Source organism: Rhinopithecus bieti, unplaced genomic scaffold (assembly GCF_001698545.2).
Source record: "Rhinopithecus bieti isolate Rb0 unplaced genomic scaffold, ASM169854v2 scaffold_28456, whole genome shotgun sequence".
In the NCBI taxonomy this organism is placed as follows: Eukaryota; Metazoa; Chordata; class Mammalia; order Primates; family Cercopithecidae; genus Rhinopithecus; species Rhinopithecus bieti.
In genome coordinates, this window is record NW_016812403.1 from 544570 (window position 1) to 566650 (window position 22081).

At 52.9% G+C, this 22081-nt stretch overlaps 1 protein-coding gene across 4 annotated transcripts in view; it reads right to left on the reverse strand.

The window, feature by feature from the left end:
* LMO1 (LIM domain only 1) overlaps positions 1–21531 on the reverse strand; it is a 44909-nt gene extending 23378 nt beyond the window's left edge. Inside the window, exons 1-3 of one of the 4 annotated variants that reach the window (XM_017896377.1) lie at positions 21515–21531; positions 20971–21365; positions 15913–16172 (exon numbers count right to left, since the gene is read on the reverse strand). In XM_017896377.1, the coding sequence (XP_017751866.1) occupies positions 15913–15937 (25 nt within the window). In that variant the 5' untranslated portion in view covers positions 15938–16172; positions 20971–21365; positions 21515–21531. Of the gene's footprint in view, positions 1–4282; positions 4302–15912; positions 16173–20970; positions 21366–21514 lie in introns of those variants that run through there. The other 3 variants (XM_017896378.1, XM_017896382.1, XM_017896381.1) reach the window with 3 other exon arrangements.
* Positions 21532–22081: the final 550 nt, after the last annotated feature.

The window sequence follows — 22081 nt, forward strand, 5'->3', positions numbered from 1 at the left end:
TGGCCCATCTGCTTCCACAACTGCATTATCATTTTGTCTTCTCAGGTGTCTGTTGAAATTTCTGCATCCTTCAAGGACTATGCCCTACCTGCAAACTGAGCATGCCCATGGCAGAGGGGTCCCTCTTTCAGGACCTTGAGCTTGTCCGACTTTGGATACCACAAGTACATAACAGTATGTGCATAATGGTACATGCATAATGAATAGCATCATAGTGAGGACTTCCAGGCCCTCAGGCAGGGTTGGGTAAGGGATGCTGCCCTCTCCCAAGGCCTGTGAGCCCCACCTGGCACAGGGATGTGCCAGCTTAGATCCAGGCCATGAGGCTAGGAAGGAAAGCAACAAGGCTGCCTTTGGAAGGGGAGAGCACCATGCCCAGACTAGGGACAGTACCCTTTGTAGCTAATCTGAGAGGATGACCCAAAAAGATGAAGCATCCTGGTCAGCAGGGGGAGCTGGGGCTGCACGGGGGCACGGGCATTTGCCTGCCCCCGAGTTGGGAATGAACGGGCATAGACTGAGAGTAGTCACAGCGGCTCAGGCCTCATCTCTGCAGAGGCAGACCAGCCTCCAATTCTCCCGCAGTGGAGAGAGCCCTGTGGAGGAGACAGGACAGCTCTGGTCACTTGAAAGGACTATCTGGGCCTTGAAGCAAGTGGACACATGCTTATTTTCTAGTCATGAGGCTAGTTCCCTGAGTCTACATGGATTCAGCATGAAATGCTGTCTTGGGAAGTTGCCCCTTAGGGAAACTACTCTTGAACTTCTCTAAATTTCTCTCCCAAAGTTCTATGAGGCCCAGGGATGAGAAGCCCTCTCAAGGTAAGGGGTGGCAGGAGTGCATGTTGCAAGTACCCTTCCCTTTATGCAGCCACTGTGTTCTCACCAACACTTCCTTGGGTAGGCCAAAACACACATGAAAACATTTTCTCTCGTTTGAGTTCTGTGCAGGGGACAGGGAAGATGTTGTAGGTCTTAACTTATGTGACCAGGGCTCAGAAAAGTTAAGTGGTTTGCCCAATAACACCCAGTAGCAGTGGGTGGTAGAACAAGACTTGCCGGAGAGCCCACAGTCAGAGGACCGCAGAGCAGGACTGAAATCCACAGTTCATGCTTGTTACCTACCAAGTCAAAAGACAGCTACCCCTGCAGCAAGTGGTCAGGTCCTCATGCCGCTGCTGTCGCTTTCAAAGAATTCTAAAGATTTCACATCTGTGTGTGTCTGAGCTGGTGCTCTTGGGGGTTCTCTCTTCTTGGGAGAGTGAGTCCAAAGCCTTTACCATGGAAGGGAGGGCAGGATTCCCAGTAGTATGGACCACAGAGAGAAGAGTGTGTGCCCTTGAGACAGCATGGAGTGGGCTGGTGGGTCTCCAGACCCTGGGCAGCCAGGCAGGAATGGTACCATGCACCACTATAGACACCTCAGTCTACAGACAGACCACTCTACAGACCTCTCCCCTGAGGGACAGCTCATTGCAGAGGCAAGACCTTAGGCATAGTTCCCAGACCACACGGAGGTGCTCTGAGGCCTCAAACAAGTTCTGCTCTTCTCTGGACTGATCCTAGTTGAATATAATCGAGGGTGGACTAGAGTAGAAACAGGTAAGGGTAGGGAGACCCTGAGCCATGCCTCTTTCCCAGAATCAGCAGCTTTTATGAAAGCCAGTTGGGAGAAAGAACATTGGCCCAGAGTGGGAGGGCCAAGAAACACTTTACAGACAGATCATAGGAGGCCAGAGGAGTCAGGGACTGACTGTCGGGTGGCTGGATAGGTCTGGACTTGCTGCCTCCCAGTCCTGGTGTCCTCCCACCTGCCTCAGGCCCACAGTTTTTGACTCCCTCCCTTAGAGCCTAGAAAGGCAGGATCATGGTCCAGTCATGACAGCAGCAGAGGAGGAAGTGAAGGGTTGGGGAAGCCTTCAGGCCAAAGCTGGCCTGGGCAAGCAAGGGCGTCAGGGACAAAGCTGGGCAAGGACAGGCTTGCAGCCAGGGCCTCTGGTCTACCTTCCCTGGAGCTCAACTCCAGCTCTGGCCACAAGTTCAAGCCCTGCTACAGGGAGCTGAGCAGCTCCAGCCAGGATCTTGATCACCAGAAGACCTCAGATGAGCTCCCATTCCTAAGGCCACAGCTTCAGCACCGTTTCTCTCCTAAACCTCAACTGCCTCCTCTGACCAACCCAGACCCCCACCTGCCTCACCCTGCACAGACCCAGTCTGCAAGCTCCGGAGGAAACTGAAGGGAGGCAGGCAGGAATGTGGGGCCATCTGAAGCTGGAGGGATGGGGAGAGGTCCGTCTGTACAGCTGAAAAAGAACCCCTCCCTCCCCATCATGTGCTGCTTTCTCTGCCTCTAGTTTTATCCCCTCCCATTTGCTCTCCACAGAGTAATCCAAATGGTCTTAATGAAATGTAAATTTGAGCAAAAATCTTGCTTCTACCTCAAGCCATTCAAAGGTGTCCTGTTGTACACATGGACATAAAGATGAGAACAACAGACACTGATGGGTGACAGGATCTGTCATACCCTGAACCTCAGCACCATGCAATATACCCATGTAACATGTAACAAACCTGCACATGCGCTCCCTGAGGATGTATAGAAACTGGAACTGCTACCCGCAGCCTGCAAGGCTCTGCACAATGTGGCGCTGCCAGCCCTGACCACCCTGCAGCCTCACTGATGATGCCCCAAGCTCCAGTCACAATGGCCTCTGCAGTCTTGAACCTGGGGTTCCTTGTTCTCTTTCTGGGACAAAGGAATCCTTTTGATTCTCTCTGATCCTCTCCTGACCTCCTTCACCTATAAACTCATTCATTCATTATCCGCTCAACAAATATTTACTAAGCATCTACTAGTAGGGGCTAGCCCTTAACATCTACATTTTGATAAGAATTATACCAACACTGAGAATTTTTCATCAATAAAGTAACTCTTAATGAGCTTCATTAAGTCAATTTAATTCCTTGATCACTTTTCTATTCACTCATGTTAAACCATTTCTTCACCCTTCCGCATTTGTTTTTGAATTTTGTGGAGATTATTTTCATCGGGATCAATTATTTTTAAATTGTGAAAGGTGACTATTGGCTTATCAGCTTTTGGCTCACATCAAATCTCACAAATTAGAGTTTTTGCCACTGTTGGGATTTCTTTTCTGGCAATTATTTCTACCAGAAAATGTTTCCTGAGCCAACTTCAGCAGATCTAAATTTTTCAGGAAGATTTGATTCTTCTGTCAATTTTTAGTCAGTAACATCCTTTACCAGGTGCAGTCTTAGTTGTTGCCAGTTTTACTTTGTGTTAATTATTTCAACCAATTTTAATTTTTTCGTGGATCTTTTTTTGGAGAATAATATCTCAATAATACTAATGAGATCTTATGCTCACGTCGAAGGCATATTTTAGCAGTGATCTGACAAGCACTCTGAGGATCAAAGAATAGCATGAAAACATCCTCAGGGCACAAAGGCAGGTCAAAGCATTGAACTCTGCCTTTGGGTGGAGTACCAACTTGGAACCAGGTACCTGAGGGAGCCCTGCCCACTGCCCACTGCTCCCCAGAGCCCTGGCCCCTGCCAAGAAGATGCCTCACAGACGGGAAACAGCTTCTGGCTGGGGGAGAGCGGCTGCCTGGAAGAGATGGCCTCTGACTGACAGAGCTGGGGTGCAGCCTCAAGGCCCCATGCCAGTCGGATGCAGCGTCTGCTGGGCACAGATAGTTCTACTCAGAAAGTATCTCAGAGACACTTCGCTGAGAAAGGAAGCAGACGCTTCTCAGTGCCTTAGTTTCCCCAGCCATAAAAGGATGTAATTGACTGGGGTACTCTCAGTCCAAGGCTATGACTTCCACTCACTGGCCTTGAGTCTCTGAACCTACTCCAGAGGTCCCCTCTGCCTCCTAATTGAGACTTTACCTGCAAACAGCAGGGGACAGGGCTTTACTCCTGGATTGAGTGTGACAAGACCAAGTGTGGAGGGCTGAGGGCTACAGATGCTCTCACCTGGGAAACTGTGTCCCGACCCTAGGTGATCAATGAAAGAGAAAGAGACCTCACTGGGAGTTCCTTTCTGCTGGCCTGGCCCTGCCACACCCATTCCCCAATAGTCATGTCTCCATATACACCGCCACAGGGTATGAAGCCAGCAGGCACTCTGGGAATGCAAATGGGGAAACCAAGACCCAGAAAGGGGAAGGGACCAGCCCAAGGACACACTGTGAGGTGGTGGCAGAGCTGGGATGTGGATGCAGCAGTTCTGGCGCCCAGCCCCGTGCTCACCAACCTGCTTACGGGAGTGCTCCAGCCCGCAGGAGAGCCTCCTCCACCCTGCTCCCACGTGAGGAACTGCCGACACTACCTCTGCCCAGGCTGCCTCAAAACGCCGCCTCCGTTGCCCCTGTAACAGCCAGGAAAGAGGTGGGGCCCTCAATCCAACAGCAGCGGGGAGGCTGGCTCAGGAAGGAGCCACCCTCACCTCCTCTGCGGGTATCATCCCGGCGGACTGAGAAGGGAGACCCTGGGGTGATAGACCCCACTGGGGTGGCTTTGTAGGGCCGTCCCAGCCTTGGAAAACTGACCACCTGTGAGAACAAAATACAGCAGCTCCCAGCCCTGGTCCAGGTGTGTGTGTGTGTGTGTGTGTGTGTGTGTGTGAGTGTGTGTGAGAGACAGTGCATGTGTCTGCCTGTGTGGGTAGGTGTGCATGTGTGTGTGAATGTGTGTATGTGAGTATATGTGTGTGTATAGGTGTGTGTGTGGTGTGTATGGGGGTGTGTAGTGGGTGTGTAGTGTGCATGCATGTATGTGGGAGTGCATGTTTTTGTGTGTGTGTGTGTGTGTGTGAATGTGTGAGTGCGTGTGGTGTGTGTGTGAGAGTGTGTGTGAGAGTATGTGTGTGTCCGCACATATTCAGCACCATCCCTCCCACAGCTAGAGCTAGGGAGGGCCCGCGAGTGTCTTTACCGCCACCTCCCCAGGCTCATGGCAGGCGGGGCCTGGTTCTCGCCTGAACTCTTCCACATGCCAGCTTGCTGGGGTATCCCAGGCAAGCATCTTTTCCTCTCTGGACACAACCTAGTCCCTAGTCCTCTGCAAAATGGAGCTAGTATTTGTCCTCTTAGCCTCCCAAGGGTGTTGTGAAGATGAAATGACAGACTCTGAGACATCTGTGCCCTTCCCTGGCATGAGGTGACCCAGGAGGCCTCCTGGGAATGGAGCTGGTGAGGCATTATCTCTGGAGGCAGCTACTATTCCAGAGGCTGGCCTCTCATGGCAGGCCACCTTCTAAGATGGTCCTCCGTGATCCTGCCTCCTGGCACTCACACCCTTATGTCATCTGCCCCACTTCCTTGAGTGTGGGCTGGACCTAGTGGCTTGCTCCCGAGGAAGGAAACACAGCAAAGGTGATGGAATGTCACATCTGTGATTCGTAGACAGACTTTCTTCTTGTGAGCAGACACTGTCTTTCAATGGCTTTCAGGAAGCTGGCAGCCACGTTGGAGAGGCCCATACGGCATGGCCACCACAGCCAGCAAGGCATGGAGGCTCTCAGTCTAGCAGCCCGTGAGGAACTGCATTCTGCCAGCAACTAAATTACTGAGCTTGAAACAACCCCACATGAATCTTGAGATGAACCCACAGCCCCAGGTGACACCTTGATCACAGTCAGAGAGAAACCCCGGAGCAGAGAACCCCGTAAAGATTCCTGTCCCACAGCAATGAGAGAAAAAGTGGGTATTGTTTCTAGCTGCTAATTTTGGAAGTAATGTGTTACACAGCTGTAGATAATTAATACACTGTCACACTGGCATACATACTCTGTAGAGAAGGGCCCTCTCCTCAGGCTGTTGAGAGGGGGCCCTGCAGACAGCTCTCTGCCTCACAACCCATGTTGTTGTGAACTTCCTCCTAGAGCACAGGCCTTGAGGTGGAGTGTTTTGAGGAGAGGAGCCCAGAGGACAGAGCCCTGTCTCCAGCTGCCCTACCCAGGCCCCCTGCCCTCAGCTGGGCAGAAGAGGAAAGTGGGAGAGGCTGCCTTACATCCTCAAGGAGCCACAGCCGTGAGTCCTTTCCAAAGAGCAATCCTCCCAGGGCTGGGAACTCCAGGCCTGTCTGGAGCAGGGCAAGTTTTCCAAAACACATCCACTTCCCCTGTCTCCCCTGCTCTAACCAGTACCCCAGGGAGGACAGGGAAATGACACCAGTCATCTGCAAGACTGTCAGAAGCTTTGCCTGATCAAGTCTCAACAGACCTAAAAGGTAACCGTGTTCATACCCATTTTACTACTTGAAATTATTAGTAGAATTTACTCATCAGGATGACTTAGCAGCAGAGACAGGATTTGAACCTGTGTGACTCAAAGCCCATGCTAATTCCGCTTGTTTTACAAAAGGAAAACTGAGAATCAGACAGTTTGAACATTCTGATGGCACCCACAGGTAGCCCCACTCAGTCCTTCCTGGATACTGTCGTCAGGGATTAGGGTTTTTAAAGATTGAGGGGAGAGGACATGCAGATGGAGCAGGACTGCAGGAGCCCAGGCCAGCGCTGCTCCCACTTGTCTGGCAAGAGTGGGTCTCCCTCCTGCTCTCTATCAAGTCATCGTGCCAACCAGCAAAGTTGAATTATTAAAACTCCCTTCTGGGGTACCACACGAATTTTTCCCCACTGAGACTCAGAGAAGAAGGGCAGCCACTCCTGCCACACAATATTAAAATGTCAGGAGTTTAAGGCCTGCGTTGGTTGAGTCATAAGTTATCAGCACCCAGTGAGGGCCGACAGAATGCCTCCCTTAAATTATTAAGCAGAAAGCATCAGACTGTAATATTTTGCTAAACCAAAGTACAGACACAGACAAAGATGTCATTTCAATATTTGAAACCAGCAAGTTTAATTTAAAATAAGAGCAAACCAATAAGCTCAGAACATAGCAGCGTATGAGAGGAAAATTATACTGTGAGAGGAAAAAAAAGTGGAAGGACTTAAGAAATTTATAAAAGTAATCTCCAAGTGGAAATTAGAAATCAAGGCCTAGAAACAGAATAACACAAAAGAAATATTACTGTCCACTTTCTAAATCAATATAACACTGCTCCACGCCGGAATTACCATGGTAACTCAAGTAAAAAGAATCAAGCAATTCTTATTATTTCAAAATAAAATCACAGCCTGAAGCCTGGGTTTTATTACAACCACTGATAGATCGCTGGCTTGTATTTATCTGAAATATTGCTTTTCAATCAGCTGGTTTATGAATGTACACAGGCCTCTCACCAGCCCACTTACCACCCCATTTTGAGGCTAGGGGCCAACCAATGAATTGATTCTCACCTCACTGCATCTGCATATATGCCCAGGTCTAAGTCAGCTCTGGGAACACAGAGCATCACACCCTTTCAAGCTGTCTAGTGGCTTTGCAGGACAGAGAGGAAAACCTGAAAGAGGCAATGGGGACTGACCTCATTATGGTCCCTCCCCTGCCAGGGTTGCTCTGGGAGGAATAGAGCTGGGCTCCCATGGCAGCCCCCCTCAAACTGCCCATAGCAAGCTTCCTTCCACCCCAAGTCATCTCGAAGGTTCCTCACCCTTCCTTGAACTCTGAGAGTCTTTCTCTGCATCCTCACGTCTGACAGCTGGAAAAGGGAGCAGACAGAGCACAGAGAGTGAGCGCACTGACTCTGCAGTCAACCTGCTTGGGTTCACAGCCCAGTTCTAGCACTCTTGAGCTGTAGGAGCTGGAACCAATTACTCAATCTCTTTGTACAATAATTTTCTCATCTGTAAAATAAGGGTAATAGTAGCTTCTTCCTAAGGTTCTTAGGGGTATTAAATGAGATTATACATGGAAGATGCTTGGTGGACTGATTACAAAAATGACCCCAATTCGCTACCCTTCCCCATAGCCACACCATTTGTTATATGACTTTCACCTCCTACCTTCAAGAGCAGAATCTGCTTCTCCACCCTTTGAACTTGGGCTGGCCTTGTGATTTATTTTGGCCAATAGAATGCAGCAGAAGTGACAACATCCCAGTGCCAAACTTTGACCTCAGAAGCCTTGTGTAGGCCAGGTGCGGTGGTGCGTGGTGGCACACGTTTGTAATCCCAGCACTTTGGGAGGCTGAGGCAGGTGGATCGCTTGATCCCAGGAGTTCAAGACCAGTCTGGGCAACACAGTGAAATCTCATCTCTACAAAAAATACGAAAATTAGCTAGGCATGGTGATATAGTCTCAGCTACTTGGGAGGCTGAAGAAGGAGGATCACTTCAGCCCAAAATGTCAAGGCTGCAGGAAGCTGTGATTGTGCCACTGCACTCCAGTCTGAACAACAGAGTGAGACTGTCTCAAAAAAGAGAAGCCTTGTGTGCTTCCACACCTTCTGGACTGGTCTCTGCCATAAGAAAAAGTCAGACAAGCCTACTGGCTAATGAGGGCCTCACAGTCTTTTCACGCCCAGCATCCAACTGATCAGCCATCCTCCATCCTCCAGGTGCGAGTGAGCCCAGCTGAAGCCAGAAAAACTGCTCAGCCAAGCCCTGCTTAAATCACTGACCCACAGATTTTCAAGTTAAATAAATGCTTATTGTGTTGAGGCTCTACATTTTAGGGTAACTGATTACGCAGCAATAACTACTTGATACATATAGATGGCACAATGCCGCACTTTTAAGTAAGGGTTCAGTATAATGATAGCTATTGTGTTTTATGACTCCTAAAGGCTGAGAGGCCAAAGCCAAAAGATCATACTGTAACTGTGCAGAGAGCAATGTCAATTCACACAAGCATGAAACTTTCTGGTTTACCAAGCGTGTGCTTGGACATAAAGTGCTAGTTAGGTGTTTCACCCTTTGTAGGGATGAGAAAACTGGGGCCCAGTGCATTGCCTGAAGACACACAGCAGTCAGCTGGGACAAAACCCAGGTTTTCTGATTCATGCTCGCAGACTACACCTGAAGACAGGAGGCCACTCAAGAAAGCTCAGTTGACCTCCAGGGGAAGGGACGGAGGGAGGAGCTAGTGATCTGAGCCCATGGGCCTTCACACTGGGCAGCTGCCCCTGCAACCTGAACCAACCTACTCACTCCTCTCACACCACCTGCTTTTACTTTTCCCCTAATTGTATCAGCTACTGTGGACTCCTGCCTTAGACAGAACAGGAAATGAACACACACCCACCAGTGGTGAACAAACTGGTTGCTAGGTTTGGTGGATGTGTCTCTGAGCATGGTCTGGAATGGTCTTGGAGAAACCTCAGCCAACTAAAGGAGAAAGGGCATGTCAGGCAAGGAGGACATCGGAGCAAGGGAATAGAGGCAAATGCTGAGTCTTCATGGAACCCAAAACCAGAGTAGACATACTAAACCTGCATAGTTTAGTGTGATGGTCAAAGTAGCAGTAGGCCTCAGGCAGGATGCCAGGGTAGCAGAGGTTTGGTCAGACTGGTTTTAATGAGCACCAGGAGAAAGATAGTAGGTGAGATGAGAATGGCAGTAGCAGAGGACAAAAAGTAGGTCCAGAGTCCCAGATGAATGCAATCCGGTGATGTGCTAATGCATGCTTAACAACCAAGTCTTTGGGAAAACGCCCTGATTTGTAGAGTTTGCTTATGTCCATGGTACAAATTGTGGCTGATTTCAAGCTACCAATGCAGTGTCTTTGAACTCAGAGTTGGGAACAGATGCACAGAATATCTTGCAAGCCAGGACAAGTTGACTCCACTGGTGTAGTCCAATCCCAAATATGGGCCTGCCAGGAAAACTCACTCTAGCAGCACCACAAAGAGCTAAGCCTGGGAATGGGAGGACATCTTGCATGTCTCAATGTCCTCCAACTCCAGACAGGACAGGGAAGCAAGATGGGATACATCCCATAGGAACCTCTGGGGCTTCTCCACTTCAAAAGGACCAGGACAGGTGAGTGTCCATCAGCTTCTTTCACCTTACATCTGAGGATAGAACTGTATCTTCTGGGCTGTCAGTAGGCTGGCAAGGGGTAAAACTGGGACACCCAAGCACGTGGTCCGTGGTCCCAGTCCAGCTGATGTTTGCTGTAATCAGAGTTTTCTACTACCCAGCCTCATCACGCCTCAGGGCTAGGGCAGAAGGCATGGCAAAAAGATGCTGATGCTCTAGGCTCCAATTCCTCATGGAACCCTAGGCAGCCCTTTTGCCCTATTTGAACCTCGACTTCTACTTATAAATGGAGGAATTTGCAAAGAGTGGTTTTAGAGACCTCTTCCCAAGGTGCCACCTGCCGTGGGGATCTGGACGTGGGCAAGTAGTGAGGTCAGCCTGCCTCCCAGGCAGCAATGATTAAGGGCCATGATAAATAAACTGGCAGAGTGAGGGTGCAGACCCAGTGCTTACCAGTGAACAAAGCACTGGAGTGGACACAGAGTTATTTCAGATCATACTGTAACTGAACACGGAGCAATGTTGCTCCACACAGCCATGAGGCTTTCTGGCTCATCAAATGTGTACATGGACAGTATCTCACTTAATCCTGAGTATAATCCTGCCAATTAGGTATGGCTATTCTCACTGTAGAGATGAGAAGGTAGAGAGGCAAAGGTTTGGAGGCAAGCAACCTCTACACTGGGTGGGCGTGGAACACAAAATCACAGTGGACATACTGGACCTGCATAGCTTAGTGCAATGACAGAGGTGGCAGCAAGTCAAACAGTACCTGGCTCACTGGGACACCCATGTCCTTTCCTCTACCTTCTGCCCTAACATCTTCTAGTCTTCTCAGTGTCCCTGAATAGAGCTTTCTGGGAGACCCTCTGGACCCTGGAGATGGATCCAGCAATGGCCTTGGCCTCCCTGCTACATGGGGGCACAGCTCTGGAGGGATCTCCTAACTCCCTGGACCTGCATCTGCTCTAGACCCCAACATGGCTCAAGTCACTGGCCCCCAGCCTTCCCTAGCTGTACCATCACAGCTCTGCCTTCTGCTCAGACAGCACAACCTGTCTAGCCACAGCCACCTCCCAATTGTGGCAGCCTCGCCCTGGGCCATGGCCGAACCTCGTGTTTCCTTTGCCCATGACCACAGGGAGTCAACTGCCAGTGCTCACTGGCAATCATCCATCTGTTCCAAGGGTGAGAGACCAAAATAGACCTCCTCTTGGTGCTGCCCACAAATAGGGCCTGCTGTGAAGTTCCTTAAATGGAAGCTCATGGGGCAGCCGCCTGGTCTGACTCTGGGACACAGGGTGACACAGGGTGGAGTAAGGAATCAATTCTCGGGAGGGAGAGGCAGGTCCCAGCTCTAGGGAAATGTCCATTTTCATGTGCTAAAGGCATCTTTGTGGGACATGTTCAGAAACAGACAGCAAGAGAAAAAGGCAGTTCCCACAACCACAGAGGCCAAGTGAGTGGCCATGCCAGCACTGAGCCCCGGCATCCAAAGGGTGAAGCTTTTAGGCGAGCAGCAGCCAGTGATCTCAGCTTCCCCCAGTCCTAATGCTCCTGAAAGGCTCTCTCCTGCTCTCTGTAATTGGGCATCAGTAGTTAATGCAGTATTGACTGCATTACACGCTCCCGTGCCTCCCCTCACTAATGCCAATTGCATCACCTTGTACAGTCACTGGCTTGCTTAGCCAATAGCCGTTAAAAGCAATCCAAATCATGAATCATATGGGAAACTTTTAGCAAGACACCACCATCCAAGGAGACAATTTACAGTTGAGTTAATCTGGGTACATTAGTGAGACATGGATTCTGGACGACAGACCAATTTATGTTGTTTCCCTGTCCCCCTCTTAGTGCTGCTCTGTGTGAGCAAATGAATGGAAGAGCAGGGAACAGAGAAGCACCTGCTTCTTCACCCAAGGCTCGGGTGTGTGTGTGTGTGTGTGGGGGGGGGGGTTACCCATCTTTACAGACACTCTGCCTGGCTAAGTTTGGGCAGAAAGGGGAAGCAGCTGTATGTGCAGCTCAGGATGTGATGCCTCATTCCCAGCAGAAAGGAGGGCTGCCGCTGGGGCTGGTTATGGTAGATGCAGATGGTAACCCTCCAACTCCCCTGCTTCTAGGCACTGGGCAAGTGCACGATTTGGTTCCCACCCTGCCAGACTCACAAGGCCTTTACCAGGCCTCAGCAGGCAGCAGTGTCCACTTGGCTCTGCCTTCCTGCTGATGGGCTAGGGTCTCTGGCATGGAACAGCCTTAGGGCCTGCCTGCCTCTCCAGGGTTGGGACAGTGGTGAGCACACTCTGCCAGGAGAGGCTCCAGGACTCTCTGTGGCCTAGAACATGAGGGTCTATCCTAGGAAATCCTACTGGTGGCCCAGCAAGGGCTGGTTCGTACCCAAGCATAGCCATGTGCCGGCTCTGGTGGATCAACTGAGTCAGCTGTGGAGGCTGTGCTCCTAGCGGTCATTAACAATTGAAGACTCCGCTGTCTGGTCCTCCTCAGTCCAGCTTCACTCTCTTGGGCATTTTTACTTATTAAAAATGCTCTAGGAATCATGTCTGGTGTTAGTTCCACAACCCGCCTGCTGCTTCCTGTGGTCATCCCCACCTTCCTGCTGGGCCTTTGCAAAGACCGTTTATACCCAGCCCTGCCCTTCTCTTGTGTGCACCTGAGAGTATCCCAGCATCCCCAGCTGGATGCCCCAGCATCCTCTCCTGCCCAGTCCCCCACATACCAAAGCTCTCACTATTCTTGGGCCCTCTCAGACTCTCTGCTGTCTGCTCCTACTCAAAGGCCTCTTCTCAAACAGCCCAAGGGCTCATTTGACTTGGGTAGGGTTCAGAGCTGTAGCTCTCTTTGCTCCCCTGGGACTTTAACCCTCCCCAAAAGCCCACTGCCTGGTGCCAGCCCAAGCCGCAGGTGCCAGGGGAAGAAGGGCCGTTTCTCCGGGAAAGTTGGAGCTCAGCTGCCTTTCGCTGACAGGCAGACCCAGCAGCATTTAGAAAGCCCGGACCCTGAGTTCCAGTAAAGTGGAGATGGCTAGGCCACGAGCAAGCATCCAAATGAAAGCAATTAATCTTAAAACTCAAAGTTTAACCATTTGCAAAACAGATCTTTCCATCTCTGTGGTGACCCTTCACTGCTCGACCTAATGGATTACTTTATTAATAATGCACTGTGCTTAAAAGCAAAAAAAAAAAAATTTTTTTTCTGACGATTCAATACTTCAGAAAGTCTCTTAAACCCGTTGCTACGGCAAAACGATTGATATTTTATTATCTTTCAGAAGTGCAACATGAAAGCCCTGCAGCCCAGCAGAGCGGGAGCTTTGGTCCTCGGCAGCTGGCAGACCCGACTTCAACCAGAGGAGCCCCAGCCTCTCCCGACAAGATGCTGTCAGGTGGAGAAAAGGCATTGGGGGTGGTTAATAGCAGCCCTGAGTCCCTGCTGCAGCCAGACAAAAGGTGCTGTATGCAGGGAACGCACTCTTTGGGGAACCTGGGGGGTGGGGGAATGCTGCCACCCAGTTCAGATAGCCACCTGCTGAGAGGGCAGAAGTGTTCAGGGAGTTAGGTGGTTGGTTTGGAGGAGCAGATGAGTGGATCCAGAACCTTTCTCCCTCCCCCAGTTGAAGGTGCCATCTTCAAGGTTTCCTGGAACTAGGGGAGGCCAGACTCCTCTTAACCGGGAGTGGAGTGCAGACACATGAGCAGAAAGGTTGCTTTTGAAAGACAGCTATAGGCTGGGCAGGACAAGAATAGGTGGCTGCTTAGGACCCCAGTGGCTGTGCTTGTGCTGTAAGAGACCCCAGAGCCCAGCAGCTCCATGGTAGTGGGCACCATATTGTTTAGACTGGACAGGCTGGGGATGCAGGGGCATCTGGAGCTCTGTTTCACAGCTCTAACAGAAACCAGAAGAAACATTTGCCCAGGGTGCTTGAGGTACACCGCAATTTGGAGGCAGGGAGCTGGCTAAAATGAACTCCAGAAATCCATTCCCACTCAAGGCTCATCTGAAACCCTTTGTATTATCTCAGAGCCAGAGGCATCATGAGGTGCCTGGGCAGAGCAAGATCCTGGGTGCAGGTAGGGGGTGTCATCTTGTTGGCATGAGACCAATCTCCCTGGCCTGAGGCCTCCCATGTACAGAGCCTGAGTCTTCTGGATTCCTGGCTTGGGCCTGGGGAGCCAAGCATGCCAAATAACCTCTGCTAAAGATGAACCCTACGTGCTCCCCATAGTGACAGTATCCCCAGGTACCAAGGAAGTGCCTTCTGCCCTGGCTTCTCCAAGCCCTTCATTTTTACCAAGAGGGAAAGTGAAGCATGACTGTTCCAAAGTAACACGAGGAGTTCGTGATGAAAGGCACTAAATCAAGGTCTCCTCCCTCCCTGTCTGGCCTGACCCCAGACCCCTTCTTCTCCTTTTCATTCTATATGAAGTTCTCCGATGGCCTACATGGGGCTCCAAGGAAGGGGTCCTTGTGAATAGAGAAGATATACTGAAGATGATGTCCCACCCCAGCTAGCCTAGAAGCACTGAGGTTTCCCCCATCCTTTCTCTTCCTACAGGCATACTGAGAGCCACAGAGCCTCCTAGATGCCACCCCCAGGCCAGATACTTCAAATTCCACCTCCCTGCTGGATGTCTCAGAAGGCGGTAGGCAGCCTGGGGGCATCAGCACCTGGCAGCAGCAATGCGAGCATCCTGTGTGACCCTGATCAAGTCACTTAGCTTTGCGTTTTCACCAACTGGTCACATCAATAACAACAACGCTGCCCCAGGGGCAGAGGGCACGGGTCCAGCGGGAACGGGCCCAGCAGAGACTCCTGAGTGGAAGGTCAGAGGATGGCCACTACAGTCACTTTAAGAGGATTCTCGCTGACTCAAAGCAAACCTACCCTTTTGGTACCTCACCAATCGCAGAACGCCGGCAGCAGCGAGGACAGCAACAATCACAAATGCCCCCACACCACCAACACACAGGCCTCACCTACAGGGCCGGAGGTCCTGGGACACCCAGGGTACTGCCTCTCTCCTGACGCTGGGGACTCATCTTAGGGCACCCACTTGGCTTTCCCCTCAAGGGGGCTGGGATCCCCAACCTTCTAGGACACTTAACTGCAGGGCACTCCCTGCCAGGAAGGCTTTGGGGTCTATGGGACCACCTGCTAGTGGCTTCCAGCAGCTATGGGCTCCCCTGTTCCGACCTTTCCCGTGCCCTGCAGTTTTCTAGGGCGCATTGAGGCTTGATCACGGAAGATCCGTGCCATTCTCGCAGCCGCCGCCGCACGAGTGCTACTGGCCGGCGGTGGGACACTTTCTTCCTCTGGGCCAAACTCCCGCCTCCGCGCCCAAAGAGACAGGGAGATAGCGGGCCAGCACAAGAGGTGGTTCTCTTTCTCATCGAGTCACTCTCATGGAGATGTGCCCCGAGGGTCCAAACCGCCTTCCCCTCGCCTGCTGGGCACCCCGGCTTTCGCGGCGTCCTCCCGCGCTCCCGCTTGCTCCGAGCTCTGGAGTCCGATTCTCCCCGAAGCCGCTGATTTGCTCAGCGCTCAGCGCCTCTCGGGTTACGCGGCGGCGGGGGCGAGGGTGATGGCTGCGGTGTGAGCAGCAGCCGCAGAGACGAAATGCTCAAAGCGAACCGCCGCGGCGCGGAGATCGCAGGGGAGCCGGAGCCTCCACGAGGCCCCGCGGCGCAGCACACGGCCGGTGCACAGCTCCTAGGCTCGCGGCCGGGGTCCGCGCGGCGTGCGGCCCGGGGCGCATGCAGCCCGGGGCTCGCCCACCTTCTCCCCGGGCAAGTTCCGCCCGGCTATCCCCCGGTGCTTCCCCCTGCCCCAGTCCTGGTCCCAAGCGCGCCGCCCGCCCCGCAATCCCCGCACAGGCCAGCAGGTGTGTGCCCATGTTCCCGCGCTTGTGTGCCTGCGCGCCGCGGCGGGGGGCAAGGGGGCGAGGGGGTGAGGGGCGTCGAGAACCCCGCCCGCCACCTACCGTCCTCCTTGTCCAGCACCATCATCTCGGGCGCTCCGTGTCCAGCCGCAGCTAGGCTCGGCCGGGAGAAGGGCGCCGACTCTGGGCGCGCTTCGGCGGGGCGGCTGGTCCTCGGGCAGCTAGCGGGCTCTAATTACCCGCTTGTCCGGCTCTTAACCTAGATTGCACTCAGCTAGAATTACATTCAGGAGTGAAGCACTTCGCAGATACAAAAGCAGTCTCACCTACTTTTGTGCCTCAGAATTGCAAGGAACTACGAACTGCAATTTAGAGAGAGAGAGAGAGGGAGAGGGAGAGAGAAGGGGGAAAAGAGGATCAGAGCCGTTTCTTTGATTCTCACCTTCTAAATGGCTCAATTTGCCCAGTATAATCTGTCTGAATGTAATTGCATTTGATAGCTCATAACCCTGGCTCTGGCAACGACACAGCTTTCAGCCTCATAAAGTGTTTTCCCCTCGGATTTAATCTGAATCTCAATCTAAAATTATATTCAAAGAGATGGGGGAATCTCGCGGCCGTCTCCCGCTGCCTTTCTCCCTCAATGTATGAGGTTTGCACTCCTGCTACTGAATAAATGCACACATTTCCCGAGGCCCCCTCCCTCCCGGGTTAATGGGGGAGTGGAGACGCACGGCTGCCCGGCTCCGCAGCGCCACCTGGAGGCATCTAGGTCCAGTGAGCGTCTCTCCTCGGATCCCAGAGTCGTGGTCTTCAATGTTTGTCAGGAGGATGCACCCCATGTATTACTCCCAGGCCCTCAGCCTTGATTTTTGTCTCCTCTTCACGCAATATTTCTCTGATCACATCCTTTCCCTTCCTACCAGCTCTTCCCGGGGTTTCTGGTTGCTTCCCGGATTGTCTGGCAAAGTTAACCGTCTTCAGGGCACAAACAATCCTACCCTGAGTCTTATAGCACTACTCCTGACCCCAGCAGCATCCCCAAAAGCATCCTGACTCCATGGAGTGGGAGAGCTTATCTCAATTTCTCTCGAAGTAAGCCAAGGCCTGGCCTTGAAAGCCTTTCTCATTCTACAAATGCTTACTGAGCATATATTATGTGCCAAGCACAGTTCTAAGGCACTGGGGATACAGCACTGAACAAAACAAAGATTCCTGCTACTATTATGAAATTGACAATTCTTGCTCTGTAACTCATAAGGCAGGAAAAGAGATAGTGTCCATCTCTTGTCCTGGACCCTGGTTCTCCCCAGAATCCTGGGGCTGATATTCTGGCTGCCTACCCTAGGAAGGCAACCTACTCACCTACTTTTTTCTTTTCTTTCTTTTTTCTTTTTCTTTTTTTTTTTTAAGATGGAGTTTCATTCTGTCACCCAGGCTGGAGTGCAGTGGTGTGATCTTGGCTGACTGCAACCTCCGCCTCCCAGGTTCCAGTGATTCTTCTGCCTCAGTCTACCAAGTAGCTGGGATTACAGGCACACACCACCACGCCCAGCTAATTTTTGTATTTTTTTAGTAGAGACGGGGTTTCACCATATTGGCCAGGCTGGTCTCGAACTCCTGACCTCATGATCCACCCACCTCGGCCTCCCACAGTGCTGGGATTACAGGCGTGAGCTGCTGTGCCTGGCCGGAAGGCCACCTACTTTTAAATCCGAAGTCTTTTTTCTTTGCCTAGACAGTACAGAGTTCCCGGGTGGGATAGAAATAATGATTTTTCTCCAGTTCAAGGAGGACTCCAGACAGATGTGTTGGAGGCTTGGTCCTGGCAATCACTTCTGAGGACTAGACCCAGAGAAAGGGAAAGGGGCTGAAGGGCCACCAGTTGGGATTTTATCTCATCTCTGCCAATTACCAACAGTGGACCTTAGCAAGTCTCTTTCCTTATCTGGGCCTCAGTTTTCCTGGTTGTGAAGTGGGGGACTTACTCTTCCTGCATCTATGGTTGTTGTGGGGATCAGGTGAGCTAATGCATGTTAATAGGCTTTGTAAACTGTGGCACTCCAGACAATGCAGGGGGTTTGGGGGAGATTATCTGGTTTGAAGGAGACCTGGAGGCTAGGTCTTACCCCTTAAACCCTGGGAGGCCCCAGTGCTTGACAGGGGTTGGGGGGCAGGGGGCTGCAGCCATCTTCCTCTCTGCTAGGCATGGAAGTCAGGCTTTGAGAAAACAGAAAAGCACTACTTCTAATGAGATGCCTCATCTGCAGCTCAGAGGGTTTCACTTTCCCCCTCATCTTGAATACTTAATCCTAATAGTCCTTGAGTATATTTGATGTTAAATATATCATTTTGCTCAGACTCAGCATGCCTCAGGACTGCGAGCTTGATCTCTCCCCTGCCACTGCCGCCAGACCCATGCCCTCAGGGTCTGAGGGAGGCTTTGGCACCGCTGCCACTGGCATATTTGGTGCCAGCCCCTCACACCCACCAGAGCTGGGAGCTAGACAGTGTAGCAAGCACAGGGCCTTACAGGCTGGCAAGCGGCAGCTTCTTGCTGTAGAAACCTCTGTGCTACTGGAGGCATTCACTCCATCAGGGCTGCATGCAGCCTTACTACTGACGTCCAGGGGCGGCTTCTCACTTTCAGGGACTGGCCCTGACCCACAAACCAGGAATGGGTTAGCTGTGGCCACTCTTCTACTCTCTTGTCCGTGAGTTTGTCTGAATACCAGCTCACCTCAGCCTCCAAGGTACCTAATTGGCAGCCACATGGCTGGCATCTCTTTAGGGAGTCAGGGCCCTGTGCCCCAAACCCAGAGACCAGAGCAGGCCTGGGGTGCTCAGCAATGGGCTGCAGAAGCAGGTAGGGCATGCCAGCAGGGGACTGGTGCTGTGTGTGCCCATAGGTGGCTCTTTCTGCACCCCCAGTTGTGAGCATGGTACTCCCAAACTGATCTGGAGAGGAACCTTCACAGCAAGTCGTGGAGGGTTTGGGTGGCTTGAGCTTCCAGCCAGGAAGGGGGTTGCTGGGTTGACAGAGGCAGATAGGAACATCACTCATCCCATCTGATGTCCTCTCTCCGCTCACGCTCACGGGCAAGCAAGTAACTCCCACCCCCATACTCACCCCACCCCCATGCTCACCCCACCCAAGCTGCTTCTAGGTCCAGGGACACGCCCACACCACCAGAGTGGAATCCTCCGATCCCCTGGGGCTGTGGGAGGTAGTTTTCACCCAACACATTCCACAGGTGATGAGCATGTACCCTCACTTCGACAAGCCAAGAGTGCTCCAAAATGCCCTTGAAATGCCTCTGGGGATGGCAGGGAGAGGACAGCTACCAATCCCCAAGGTTAGTTTGAGGAGAAAGCAGATGCTACTGGCTGTCTTACAAATATCTGGGCAGGTCCCAGCAATTTGCCCCTCCACCTGGGAGGAAAGTCCTGAGGAAGAGTTCCTGCATTAGGAGTGGGGGTGGGAGATAGTGGGACGCAGGGCTTGAGGGCCCAGGCAGACTAGATATTCCAGAACTCTTTGGTGGAGACTGCCAGATGTGCCTCAGCCAGAGGGCCTGCGCCCAACACAATGCAGCTGCCTCCAAGATGGAGTTACAGGCTAGCCACACAGGTGATGCTCAGAGAGGTATTGGGGAGATGAGGACCCCTTCTCTGTGGCCACCACAGTTGACAGGACAGAATAAACCTACAGACTTCGCAGTGCAATCAGGATGCCTGCTGGCCAGGTTCAGATGCCTTGCCCTTCCCCCTACTTACACAAAAGCAGCCAATGCACAGAAATTTGCAACCCGCTGGAGTGAAGAAGTGCACAGTCGGCAAACTTTTCCTCTTTTGGTTTCTGGAGAGCCTGGACAGATCTCCTTGTAAGCTGCAGTTATAAATTGTTAGGCCTTATGGAGGCCCAAGCCAAATCTGCACCATAGCAAAGAAATCTCCCCTACCCCTGCACCACAGCCCTGAAAAGGTTGTGGGTGCCCACTGACCAACTGTCCAAGTTTGCCTTGTGACTCAAGGGTTTCCTAGGATGCAGAATGTTCAGTACTAAAATTGAGATCGCCCTGAGCAAACAAGGACAATTGATCACTATAGTGAGTGGTGGTAGGGTGGGTCAAGGGACTAGCTAGGGTAGAGAGGAAGGCCAGGCTGCCTCTCAGTCCCAAACCTCCCAGCTTCCTGCCCCAGCACTTCATCCTTCAGGCACTAAGGGATTGTCCCAGCCTCCGTGGCGGATGGTCTCTGGGTCAGCCAGAGCTGTGACTTCTTCCAAGAGACTGGCAGTGGAAAGTGTAGGAGTTGGACCCAGGGATGGATGGAAATTTTGTGAGGTCCAAAGCTGACTGCAGTTTGGGCGTGGGGCTCTTTAAGAAAAGGACTACAAGCCTACTAATACCAAATTACCACCAAGGACCTGGCAGCTGAAGGAACCTGAAGGACCCTAAACTTCACTAACTTCAAGGTGAAACCAACTCTAGTTGGACCTGATATTTTGGACTAGACTGCCCACCCACCTACCCCAGCCAGCGCGGCACTTCCCAACATACCAGGCTGGGTGAACGGATGGCAGCTCCCTCCCCAGCCCTGCCAGGGGCGGAGGCAATGTCACCCATCCCGAAGCTATGGATTGCCAGACCGCAGGGACACTGCTGGTTTGACAGCACCCTCACCCCTGCACCTGCAGGATCTGTGGGCACCCCTACCCTCCCACGGGGATCCATTCCGCAGTAGGGTGCGGAAGGGAAATGTGCAGACACCCAGAGAGGCTGGGAGACTGGTTGGCAGTGGGCACTGCCTGGAAGCCCGCGGTGCGGGTTGCGGAGGCGCTCCGGATGCCCGCAAGGCTGCAAGAGTCCGTGAGAAAGTTCCTGGCCGGAGCGCGCAGGGCTGGCGGCCTCGTTGGACCGGGAGACTTCCTAATCCCGCCGATGAAGCCCTGGCGCTGAGCCTGGCACCGCCGAGCCTGGCACCGCCGACCCCGGCACCGGCGCACACATCCAGCCGCCGCGCTTCCGGGAAGACACCCATTAGCCGGAGGGGGCCCGCGGGTGCTGAGGGCGCTGCCACCGCTAGCGGGGTGGACTCCGCAGGGCCAGCGCCGCAGTCTCCGCCCCGCGCCCCTAGCCCCGCGCGCCGGGCACCTACCGTCCTCCTGGTCCAACACCATGGTCCCGGAGGCTCCAACCGGACTAGCGCCGAGGACACTGAGGGGCTAGCGGCTCCGACTCCTGCCGCCGGCCGCCTGCTCTGCTCCCGCCGGCCCAGCGCTGGTGCCAAGTCCCGAGAGCCGCGGCTGCCAACGGGGGCAGACCGACCGGAGTCCGGAGGGCAGCCCCGCTGGCAGGGAGCGCAGGAGGAGGGACTAGGGGGCCTGCGAGGGGTCGAGACGGTCAGGCCCGGATCGCGGGAGCCTAGCGAGCAGCCGCTGCCCGGGCCGGGCCGCAGCCGGAGCCTGAGCCGCGCGCGCGTCCTTCCTCCGTGCGGGCCGCGCTCGCCTCAGCCGAGCGAAGGCTGCATTTCCCAGGGCCCCTCAGATTCCCCTGTTAATTAAATCAATTCATTATGCTCAGATCTGATTAGCGGCCCTTCCCCCCCCCCCCCATTGAATCAATTATTCAATACACAAACATAATTGCTTGGGCCAGAGGTGCCCGCCATTAGCTTATTTAACTCCAAGGACACTAATTACCCGCAGGGCACGGGAACTTTTCTCATTAATTCCGACAAAACACAAAAGCACAGCCAGAGTGTGTGCGTGTGAGGAGCTGTGTGTGTGTGTGTGTGTGTTCGCATGCCAGAGTGAGGGCTGTGTGGGGTAGTGAGCCACTGTGTGAGCTCGAGACAAGGGTGGGGGTAGGACGACTGCGGGTGTGTGTGTGCCGGTGGGAGTGTGGGCTCCGTGCCTGTGATTCTGAACGAGTGCGCCAGGCTGGGCGTGACTCTAGGTCTGGGGACTGTGGGCCCGGACTGGGGCCCCGCACAGGAATGTGTATGAGATCGTGAGAGGGCTTGTGTGTGTGATTTTGTGAATGTGACTCCGCGGCTACCATGGCAGGCGCCCCATCCCCTTTCTTTTTTCATTATTGCCCAGCCATTCTCCGCGGCAAGCTCAGCCCCACGGGGGAAAGTGCAGATCACAGAGGAGAAATCTGAGAGGATCAGGAGGCGGTGGTGACTCTGGACCCAGGCTGGGCCACAGTGTTCTCCACCCTGTCACCTGTTCAGGCGTCGGCTGGGCTTTGCTCTCCCTCAATTA